At 42.7% G+C, this 12,236-nt stretch overlaps 1 protein-coding gene across 2 annotated transcripts; it reads right to left on the bottom strand.

Moving 5' to 3' along the window:
• On the bottom strand, positions 1-9,947 carry LOC147104354 (uncharacterized). 2 transcript variants are annotated; one of them, XM_085961636.1, is made up of 6 exons: positions 9,650-9,940; positions 6,751-6,802; positions 3,605-3,792; positions 2,570-2,725; positions 1,527-1,637; positions 1-391 (listed from the first exon to the last, which is right to left on the bottom strand). In XM_085961636.1, exons 1-6 carry the CDS (start codon positions 9,779-9,781, stop codon positions 278-280), a joined length of 753 nt encoding a protein of 250 aa, XP_085817762.1. In that variant the 5' UTR covers positions 9,782-9,940; the 3' UTR covers positions 1-277. The 2 variants fall into 2 exon arrangements, with proteins under 2 accessions (XP_085817762.1, XP_085817763.1); XM_085961637.1 differs by lacking the exon at positions 1,527-1,637 and having other exon boundaries at positions 9,650-9,947.
• Between the last annotated feature and the right edge of the window lie 2,289 nt (positions 9,948-12,236).

The raw sequence follows: 12,236 nt of genomic DNA, 5'->3' as shown, positions 1-12,236 counted from the left end.
TTAAAATTATTCCAAAATGTTTATTAAGCCATCAATTTATATCCAACATTAAAAAGATAGTGTTAAGTACATCCCAAGAACACTGTAAATTAAATCCATTAATCGACAAAATGAAACTAAAAAAGTACCACCACCATTTCTTATTTCATACTCATTTTCAGTACTTATTAGCAGCATTGCTGAAAAATCAGTAACAATCTTGCACCAGAGGTCATACTGTGTCACTTTTCCATTTGGTGAAGGTTGTGAGTAAAATTAATATATTAATGCACAGTCTTTACCAAGGTAAACGCTGACCTCTCCAGTCTAGAAAGGATCCACTGTCTTTGTCTGAAAGCTTTGACAGCACCCCGAGAATCCCCCGAATACTTTCCTCTTTTGTTAGCGGTGCCTGGTGAAAGTGAATAGAAACTGAAAGTTACTTGGGTATGAAGCACGAAGTATAAATTTCCCAGTCGATGGTGTATTTTGCTAAGGGTGGGCAGCTCTGGTCCACTCCCAAACCAGTCTGAAGTTACTAGAGAAAACTTGGATTAAAATGAACAGAGTGAACCCTCCCATCTGTGCCATTATTGGAACAACCTGGAGATAAGGAGACACTACATGGTAACAAAGTGATTTTTCCCCCCTAAAACTCTGAAGGAACAAATAAATAGACTGGGGCATAAAGTAGTCCCATGGACTTTCCTTCCCCTTAAAGATACTTCCATGAAATGAAATAAGGTTCACCATTACTCAACTACTCATAATACAGCAATATATAACCCATAATAGGGGGAAGGGAGAACAGAGGACCAAAAGCTGCACAATCCAAAAAATATACAAAAAGAATGGTCATTTAAAGATATACTGATTTCATTAAAGTTAATTCTTGGCAACAGTTGAGGAAAGTGAGACAAAATGGACGAACTGAAGAAAAAAATTTGCATTTATAAAGACACATTTCACAGCCTCAGGACGTTCCAAAGCTCTTTAAACCCAATGAAGTGCTTTTGAAGCGTTGTAATGTAGAAAACGGGGCAGCCAATTTGCACACAACAAGCTCCCACAAACACCAATGTGATAATGACCAGATAATCTGTTTCAGTCATGTTGATTGAGGGAGAAATATTAGCCAGGGCACCAGAAATATCTCCCCTGCTCTTCTTCAAAATAGTGCCTTGGGATCTTCTGCGTCCACCGGAGAGAGCAGATAGGGCTTCGGTTTAACGTCTCATCCGAAAGGTGACACCTCCGACAGTGCAGCACTCCCTCACTACTACACTGGAATGTCAGCCTAGATTTTGTGCTCAAGTCTGGATTGGACTTGAGCTCACAGGCGCGTGTGCTACAACCGAGCCACGGTTGACACTGACAATGAAGAGAAATATTGACACATTGAGCTAAACATAGCAGATTATAACAAAATGTATAATATTGGATCTACTACTCAGTCAGGATGCAATACCCATATCCGAGATCACTAGTTATAATGATTACTATAGTGGTTATAATCTTAGACCCAACTTCAATATTTATTTTCTTACCTGTTCACCACCCATGTCTGTTTTGACCCAGCCAGGGTGCACTGAAGCACAAAGTATTCCATGGGGTTTCAGCTCGTTAGCTAAGCACTTGGTTACCATATTCAATGCAGCCTGGTTAAAGACCAATATAATCATGAAATTGTATCAATAATAATACCCAGCTGGGTGGGTTTACAAGCCAGGAATTTCTCAAGAGGGTCAGGTAACAATCTGGGAGTATAGTGCATGGTTTAGAACCATTAACTCATTGTATCTGTGGCAGGAACAATCCAAAATGAATCCCACTGCCCTGCTGTCTCCCCATAACCCTTATTCCTCCTCTGCTTCAAATGCTTATTCACTTTTCCATTTAAAAATTACAATAGTCTCTGCCTATTCTCCCTGGGAATAGGGACAGGGAATGCTTTCCGGTCACAAAGCGTTCCATACTCCAACATCTCTCTCTAAAGAAATTTCTTCCAACTTCTCTTCTCACTCGAACAGTGACACTTTTAAATTGAGGACCCCTTGCCAACGACATCCCAACCAAGGGAATATTCTTTCCCTGTTCACTATATAAAAAAAAACGATTAGATCCCAGGTGAAAATAGTCCCAGTATCTCAAGTCTCTATAGTTTCTAATCTCTGGCATTATCCTGGTGAATCTATGGTGTGTGCTCTCTCTCTAGCTTTAATATCTTTTCCATAATGCAATGACCAAAACTGCACACGGTACCTGGACTGAGATCTAACCATTGCCTTGTACACATTTATCATTACTCATCTTTGTTTCTGTACGCCATGAAGATTTACTCTACATCGAGCTGTTTTGTATCTGACCTGGGAGTGACCGATACTGACAATGGCTGCCTAAAATACAAACAGTTTCATCTTGATAAGTACAACCAACAAACCCAGCACCGACCCCCACCAAAAAAAGTCCTGTTAATGGCTTGGAGGAGGCATAAACCATAACAAACACAACTCAAACCACACAGATTCCTATACACAAGCAGTGTCTTTTGCAATTTTACCCTTTGATTGTGCGGTTGGTGTATACTGACCTTACTGACCCTGTACGGATATGCTTTCCCAGCTGCATCGTCAAACAACTCTATGGAGGCCAAGATGGAGGACATGTTGATAACTGCTGCTTTCTTACAGCTAATACCAGGTTCATCACTCAGCTGAGCTGCTCGCTGCAAAGCTGGCAGCAAAGCCTGCAAAATAAAAAGAAGCAATAGTTGATCCTTTAGTGTTAGAGATTTAGCGAGAACACCGGAAATGAAAACAGAACTTGGCTTACTTAAAATTATTTCATTAGAAAATTGAACAATTTGTAATTAAAATGGATTTAAAAACTAGAAAAATATGGGACACTGGACCACCGATGTTGAACATGTGTCATATTCCATTTACTCTTTGATAATCTTTCAGGCTAGTTTTAAAAACATTACAGCATAGCAATGTGGTGAGGATTGTCAAATGATGACAATTAACAAAGATAAACAGATTATCACTTCACGCATCACTGTTAAACTCTTCTCATTAGTATTTTCATTTACCATGTGTCAAATCTGTCAAACAGAAACTCTGCATTTACTCACATCACTAAAATTCAGATGAGTTGATTCTGCACAACAATCAATATTGAACTTCAACATTTTTGCTCAGCCTTCCCAATGATGACATTCTCTGCTCCTTCACAGTGACCTGGTTAATTCAACCGAAAGTCGACTTTGCATTTACCATAAACTGAGGATGTATCTAAATGAGGGTCACATATGGGTAACAGGAATCACAACAACTCATCAATACAGATGAAGTTGAAAAACCATCAAAGCAAAACCAAGAATTATTTTTTAAAAAGCCACCTCATTGCCCAGCACAATAAAAAAATATTCTATTACACTAATAAGAATACCATTCATACACGATCACTTGCGTCTATTCCTGTCTGAAAGATAGTATCGTGAGGATTTGGAGACCACCCTCTGCTCTGCCCTCCCCATCCATTGAAAGAGTAAGGTGGGATCAGTGACACAATAAATACATTAAAACCAATCAAAATTGCAAGCAATTCCAGGACACAATATTACCTTGGTTACCATCATTGGTCCAACAACATTGGTTGTGTAACTCTGCATCATTGTTTCAGGAATAACTTCATTCAGGCCTCCACCAAAGTTGATTCCAGCATTATTTATTAACAGATTTAGACCATTATTTTCCAATACCTTCTGAATCTGATCAGCACACTCTTGAATGCTGGCAAAGTCATCCACGTCTTAAAAAGTTAACAATAAAGGATTTTAGTTACATGTTTATACTGTATTTTTCCACTTTAAAAGCAACTCGCATCATATTCCAGTACACGGGACAGTTACACAGTACTTCCAACACTGGTGTTGCTATGCAGATTGACTCCGTAGGCACTCGTCACCCTCCGGTACCTCAGCCAAGTTGCCATTATTATCGCACCATAACCAAGCTGATCTTGTTCTCATCTGATGGCTGCATATACGTGCTTTCAGCAGGGCTCTCAAAAGAAGCAGGACTGGGCGATTCTCCCCTCGCAAGCCTAGGAATACTCAGACACATTGAAGTCTGCCTCAGATATGCTAATTGAGCACAGGTTGGAGATTAATATTGGGATCTTGCTGGTCTGTATGGTTCAGTAGCTTTAGATGTTAATTAATTTGCTGATGTGGCTAACAAATAACATAAGCAACATTTTAACCCTGAAAGAGGTGGTTCAAGCTAGGGTGCCTGTGACTAGTACAGATGAAAAGATGTGACTATAGGCAAGGGGGATAGAGAATGATTTTTCTCCCAAGAAAGGATGTATAACACATTAGCTGATCACTGATGATAATAATCAAACATTGATCATGAGGCAGCAGTAACGTAGCTCTTTGAAAAGTCAAACCCACTACCACAGAAGTAAGAATCAATATCTGCCACTGTGAGACTGCCCCGATATAGTAAAAAAAGCTTTAGAATTTTTTTAACTTTAGCAACATTGAGCAAAAAGGACTTGCAGCACACAAGACAGGGGTATTATATACAAATTCTTTGTGGTAAACCACTGTTGTTGTTGTTGTTGTTATTACACACTGTTGTACCTATGCATGCCTCAACATGTCTCGGCTGGCTCCACCCACACAGGCCCAGGTATAAAGGTGATTGACCTGCAGCCCCCTGCCTTCTTGGAACCCAGTCAACCACGAGAGGCATGCTCTGTTCTTTGCTAATAAAAGCCTTTAGTTACTCTCTTAACTCTCAGTCTTTTTATGAGTAATTGATAGCGCATCATTCTTAAAATGCATTAATTACTCACATGTTGATTATTCTATTTACGGGAAGAAAAAGTCCTGATCATTGCCCTGAATTATTCCGATGATGAGGGTTTTACTGTACTGAATGTGCTCTCTTCCATTTCAGTGTGGTGGATGCAGAGGCTTTGTGGCACTATTTCATGGCACCAAAGTGTAAATAGATGAACACTTGTTTTGATTTTGTGGGAAAAGCAAAATTAAGTTTTTTGAAAACCCTTTTGATTGGCTCTATTTTTGGTAGATTTGGGTCACTTCTCAATGATACCAAGTTCATATTTGTTGCTGTTTTAGGAATAATAAACTTGAGCAAATAAGTCAAGCATGACACAGATGGAGAACAACAGACAGGAAATTCATGCCTAAGACTATTTTTAATACATCATCAAATCTCCCATGGCTCATAGCAAATCAGATGATGCAGGGTTTTCTAAGGAGTGTTTTATAAGGCATTACGTGGCATGTAATGCACAATGTATTATTCTGCTAAGGAGTAATGTGTCCCATTAACCCAACAAAGTCTAAAGAGTGGATTTTAACTATCAGGTGGTGGCCAGTGGAGTGGGCGGGCCAACCACTAGATTCTTCATGCAAAAGGCCCGGTCCATTTCGAGGTTTGGCCTCATTAACACACAGGCGCCAAGCTGGGACCCCAAGCAGGCATACCAATGCAGCTAACCAACACAGTATCAGGTGGCTCAGATGCCAACCCAGCTGGGAAAAAACGATAGATTGGGGATGGGGGTGTGCGGGGTGGGGTGGTCTCCTCCTGGCCCCGCAGGAATAATTTTGACACTCACCTTTTTGATGCTCTTCAGCTGCACCGACAGGTGGATGCTCCATCCAATAGGCTGTTAAAATGGCATCAGGCTCCTTTGTACCTTATAGAACCTCCATTGGCATGAATTCACGAGGCTCCCACCTAATTCAATCACGCTCCTTGAGCCGCCCATGAAAACATCAGGTGGCAGACAGGAAGCGAGGCGGTAAATCCATCGCTAGAATTTTAGCTCCTCTGCTGCTAGGTTTCCACCAGGTGGAAGGAGTTAAAATATGTCCTCATGTTGTTAAATAAACATAAGCTCAGGTCACTCACAGTTCTATTTGGTCAAGGGATTTGGGAATTTCGCTCCAGGTTGGAGTACCCAGCATTAAGTTACTGGTTTCTTTATAAATTTGTTTTGCATATGAAACAAAGGGTGACATCGAGAGTGAAAATTACATTGATCCCACAGGTCAAGTAATGGTGGGTATATGAATTTGCCAGGGAGAATATTTCAGTTCATGAAAGAATTTCTAGCCAATAGTTATTGTGAATTTATCTAAACAGATTGGTGGCAAAAAAATTAATGAAACCAAACGCTTATGAAACAGCACCTGAATTAGATCAAATTGCAGATTAATATATTCACCTCTTGTGGTGTGACACATTCACTGAATGAAAATTTTAAAAGAAATTTGATGCTTTGAAGTAATTATTGGTGAAAACAAGTTTCAACATTTATTCAGCAGAATTCACAATGAAAAAAGGTAGCTTTGCCTGTCTTCTCAATAGTAATATGCAATCTCTCGATCATGTTATTTTAATGGGCTCTCTGCATTCATCCCAATATTACAGGGGGCATGTATTAAAATCAACTGCCTACATCTGAAAACCCAACTTTATAAATTCAGCTAATCAGTACCATTAATATAATTATATGTACTGTTTGAATGTATAAAGAGATGAATTTCTTTAAATACTTACTTATATTAATGACACCAATAAGCTCAATTTATAACATTGTTTTCCGATGTATGCCATCTAATTTAATTGGTAGCCCCCTCTAATATTGGAATTATTTCAGAGAGGGCAGGAAAATTTACAATGCAATCTTAACTAAATTACTACAGTATTAGTAATCACTTACCCAACTTAAATATTTTTAGATTGGAGAAACTTTTTGCCATGTTCTTAAGATCCTATGGAGCATAGAGACATAGGTATTAATACAGGAAATCTTGTGTTACATCGATAGCAAAATACTGCAGATGCTGGAAATCCGTAACAACAACAGAAAATGCTGGAAAAACTCAGCAGGCCAGGCAACATCCGTGGAGAGAAATTAGAGTCAACGTTTCGGGTCTAACCCTTTTTGAAAAAGGGTTCGACCCGAAACGTCGACTCTAATTTCTCTCCGCGAATGTTGCCTGGCCTGCTGAGTTTTTCCAGCATTTTCTGTTGTTATTTTTATCTTCTGTTACATGATCATCCAATAACCTTTGATCAATACAAAGTACACCACCAGTTGGCATATGCAAATTCTCTCTGAAGGCAAACATAGCGGAAGACTGAGTTAGGAAAGACAATGTCTGCAGTACAAAGCTTTATGCATGATGAGTTTTTGCATTTTAAAGCCTTCTGCATGACATCACAGATATGTTTTTATTTTCATTGATGTTATCGCATTCCCAGTCAATAACATTTTAAAAAATGGCTATATGATGCATGCACTTCTATTATTTTCAACAAGAATAGGCCATTCAGTCCTTCGAGCCTGTTCCCCCATTCATTTAGATTATGGCAGATCTGTACATGAAATCCATTTACCCACCTTTGCTCCATATCCCTTGATACCCTTTCCTAACAAAATTCTATCGATCTCTGAAGTAGGTGCAAGGAGGGTTGCCTTGTTTGACACTCCAGTACACCCTTCCCAGAGGACAGAAGTGCAATATGCCAGACAGGGGTTGCAACCAGAATGACCACTGCACAGACCTTGTGGAGACAAAATCCCATCTTCACACTAGGGACACCCTCCATCGTGTTGTGTGGCAGATTTTTGAATTTTTTGAATGGTAAGGGAGTCAAGGGTTATGGGGAGCGGGCAGGGAAGTGGAGCAGAGGCCAAAGCCATGATCTTATTGAATGGCAGAGCAGGCTAGAGGGGCCAAATGACCTACTCCTGCCGCTACGTCTTATATTCTTATGTACTACCACCGTGCTAAATGGAGTAGATTCAGAACAGATCTAGAAGCTCAAAACTGGGCATCCATGAGGTGCTGTGGGCCATCAGCAGCAGCAGAACTGTATTCCACCACAACCTGTAACCTCATGGCCTGGCATATTCCTCACTCTACCATGACCATCAACCCAGGGGACTAACCCTAGTTCAACAAGGAGTGTAGAAGAGCATGCCAGGAGCAACACCAGGCGTACCTAAAAATGAGGTGCCAACTCGGTGAAGCTACAACACAGGACTACATGCATGCTAAACAGAGGATGTCCTGTCCACAAAAAGCAAGATACATCCAATCTGGCCAAAAGATGGACAAAAGAGCTGAATTCGAGAGGTGAGTTGACTGTCCTTTACATCAAGGCAGCATGTGACAGTGTGTGACATCAAGCAACACTAATAAAATTGAAGTCAATGGGAATCAGGGGAAAATCTCTCCACTGGCTGGAGTCATACCTAGCACAAAGGAAAATGGGTGTGGTTGTTGGGAGGCCAATCATTTCAGCCCCAGGACATCATTGCAGGAATTCCTCAGGGCAGTGTCCTAGGCCCAAGCATCTTCAGCTGCTCCATCAACAATCTTCCTTCCATCATAAGGTCAGAAGTGAGGATGTTCGCTGATGATTGCAGTGTTCAATTCCACTCGCAATTCCTCAGATAATGAAGCAGTCCGTGCCCGCATGCAGCAAGACCTGGACAACATTCAGGCTTGGGTTGATAAGTGGCAAGTAATATTCGTACCACACAAGTGCCAGACAAGGACCATTTCCAACAAGAGAGAATCCAATCACCTCTCCTTGACATTCAACGACAATACCATCACCAAATTCCCCACCATCAACATCCACCCTTGACCAGAGGCTGGGTATTCTGCACTGAGTGACTCACCTCCCGACTCCCCAAAGCCTTTCCACCATCTACAAGGCACAAGTCAGGAGTGTGATGAAATACTCTCCACTTGCCTGGATGAATGCAGCTCCAACAACACACAAGAAGCTCAACACCATCCAGGACAAAGCAGCCCACTTGATTGGCACCCCATCCACCACCTTAAACATTCACTCTCTCCATTGCCAGCGTACTGTGGCTGCAGCATGTAACATCTACAAGATGCAATGCAGCAATTCACCAAAGCTTCTTCGACAGCGCTTCCTAAACCCACGACCTCTACCACCTACAAGGGTAGCAAGCGCCTGGGAACACCACCTGCAAGTTTCCCCCAAGTCACACACCATCTTGACTTGCAAATATATCAGCATTCCATCATGGACGCTGGGTCAAAATCCTGAACGAACTCCCTAGGAGTACTTTCATATCACGGACTGCTGTGGTTCAAGAAGACAGTTCACCACCACCTTCTCGAGAACAATTAGGGATTGGCAATAAATGCTGGCTTTGCCAGCAACACCAACATCCCACCAATGAATAAAAAAGGACCTGTTCCAACACTGACATCAGACATGGTGACTGAAATATATTGCATGATTTCTAGTCTTTTTCAAATGTGAGAAATCACACAACACCAGGTTATAGTCCAACAGCTTTATTTGAAATCACAAGCTTTTGGAGCGCTGCTCCTTCGTCAGGTGATTTCAAATAAAGCTGTTGGACTATACCTGGTGTTGTGTGACTTCTCACATTTGTCCACCCCAGTCCAACACCGGCATCTCCACATCATAGTCTTTTTCAGTAAGCAAACGAAACTTTTTGCAGTTACAATAAATGATGAACTACATAGACGAACTAGAAAGGGGACGATAATTTTATTCATTCAGCATATTAAATCTTTATATTTGACAATCAAAAGACTCACTTTTGCCCGTGGGCCCTCGGGGTCTCTGCAGCCGGCGAACAGGTAGCGGGGCGGCCGCTCAGCCCGCCCCAGCTGGCGGATCAGCTCCAGACCCAGACCGCGATTCGCGCCCGTCACCAGCACCGAGTTCATCCCGACAGCCGCGTCTCCAACTCGACACTCGACGGGCTCCGGTGTGAAGAGACTCTAACAGCCCAGAACGCTCCCAACAAAATTCTGCGAAAACGCTCGAAATCACGCATGAGCAGTTTAACACCCGTGCACCTACGTCATCAGACGCCCAACCAAGCGGCGTCGCCGCATGCGCAAACCAGCCAAAGCTCTCGAGCATGCGCACTTCCAAACCTCGCGAAAAGACGTCCCCGGCACGTGCGGTGACATCATCACGCCTGCGCGTATGTCCTTTCATTTGACTGATCTTCAAAACCTTCGTGTTGGAGACTCCACCAAGAAAGTCCAGACAGCACCAACAAGAACTTGCATTTATATAGCGCCTTTAATGTACTAAAACGCCTCCAAGGTGCTTCACAGCAGCGTTATAAAACAAAATTTGACACTGAGCCACATAAGGAGAAATTTGGGCAGATCAAAGAGATAGGTTTTAAGGAGCGCCTTAAAGGAGGAAAGAGAGGTAGAGAGTCGGAGAGGTTTAGGAAGGGAATTCCAGAGCTTAAGGTCTTGGCAGCTGAAGGCACGGCTGCCAATAGTTAAGTGATTAAAATCAGGGATGTGCAAGAGGCCAGAATTGAAGGAGTACAGATATCTCGGGGGGTGGGTGGGGCTGGAGGAGATTTTGAAATCCAGACGTTGTTTAACTGGGAGCCAATGTAGGTCAGCGAGCACAGGGGTGATGGGTGAACAGGACTTGCTGTGAGCTAGGACATGGGCAGCAGAGTTTTGGAGGACCTCATGTTTACATAGGGTAGAATAGTCAAGTCTAGAGGTAACAAAGGTATGGATGAGGGTTTCAGCAGCAGTTGAGCTGAGGCAGGGGCAGAGTCAGGTGATGCTCCGGAGGTGGAAATAGGCGGTATTAATGGCACAGATATGTGGTCGGAAGCTCATTTCAGGGTCAAATATGACACCAAGGTTGCGAACAGTCTGGTTCAGCCTCAGCCAGGGAGAGAGATAGAGTCGGTGGCTAGGGAATGGAGTTTGTGGCAGGGACCGAAGACAATGGCTTTGGTCTTCCTAATATTTAGTTAGAGGAAATTCCTGCTCATCCATTACTGGATGTTGGACAAGCAGTCTGACAATTTAGAGACCGTGGAGGGGTCGAGTGAAGTGGTGGTGAGGTAGAGCTGGGTGTCATCAGCGTACTTGTGGAAACTGACGCTGTGTTTTCGGATGATGTCGTCAAGGGGAAGCTTGTAGATGAGAAATAGGAGGGGGCCAAGGATAGATCCTTGGAGGACACCAGAGGTAACAATGCAGGAGCGGGAAGAGAAGCCATTGCAGGTGATTCTCTGGCTACGATTAGATAGATAAGAATGGAACCAGGAGAGTGCAGTCCCACCCAGCTGGACGATGGTGGAGAGGCTTTGCAGGAGGGTGGTGTGGTCAAAGGCTGCAGACAGGTCAAGAAGGACGAGGAGGGACAGTTTACCTTTGTCACAGTCACATAAGATGTCATTTGTGTCTTTGATAAGACAAGAGAAAACATCTTTAATCCAGTAAAGCAGCTTTCAATTGCTTTAAATGTGAGTACTTGAGCATTACCTATCGTTTATTGTACTTATTTTCAGAATTTTTCATGTTATTTGTGGTTTCATCATTTGCTTTGGATCTGTATCCTAGGCCATCCGTCTCCATCCTTTGCCGTTTCTTCCCCAAACTCCTCTCTTCCATTGTTATATTCCTCTGCCTACAACAATGGGTATATTTTAGCCTAACTACAAGTTCAAGTTTAATGTTACTTGTGCCTTCCCCGAACCATGCTTAAATCTGGCTTCCACTGCCGTCCATCCAGCAACCATGCTTAAATCTTTGTTTTCTGCCGACAAGTCCACACGACTTTGTAATACTGGTTTTTCAGCTTTATTTTCCTGGTCGGAAATTGATGTTCCTGCACTGTAATCCATTTCTCTGCTGATTCTGGATCTTACAGTGACCTCCAAATTCTCCACCATTTTTATGCCACGTGATCGATTCTGCACACGTCCTGGCTCTTCATTCCCATGTAAATACCTCCAGCAGTGCATCCTCCGATATTCTACCTTTTAATCACCTTCTGGTTACTTACCAAGGCCTATCTATCCTGACCTTGTTATGTGACCAGTTTCCCTCTTTCCATTCGCGTACGCGTTTGGCTGCCGCTCTGGATCGGAGCACCTCACTTCTATTTCCCCTTTCTTTTTTCTTTGGTTGCATTTCCTGACAACGAATTTCTCGCAAGTGCGCAATTGCAGCTATTTTGCCGTGATGTCAGCTCAGCGTGAGTGCGGGAAGGGTGAACCGAGAGGTGAGGGGGCTGTGTGTGGGGAGGGTGCTCTCCGGGAACAGAGGACGGATATATGTGAGGGGCCGCCCAGGAGAATCCCCCCGGAATAACAACAGAAAATGCTGGAAAAACTCAGCAGGCCAGGCA

This window comes from Somniosus microcephalus, chromosome 19, assembly GCF_052327205.1.
Source record: "Somniosus microcephalus isolate GS21.2 chromosome 19, FLI_Smic_1.0, whole genome shotgun sequence".
Lineage (NCBI taxonomy): Eukaryota > Metazoa > Chordata > Chondrichthyes > Squaliformes > Somniosidae > Somniosus > Somniosus microcephalus.
The sequence above is the reverse complement of the archived record's forward strand: the minus strand, read 5'-3'. Positions and strand labels throughout refer to the sequence as shown.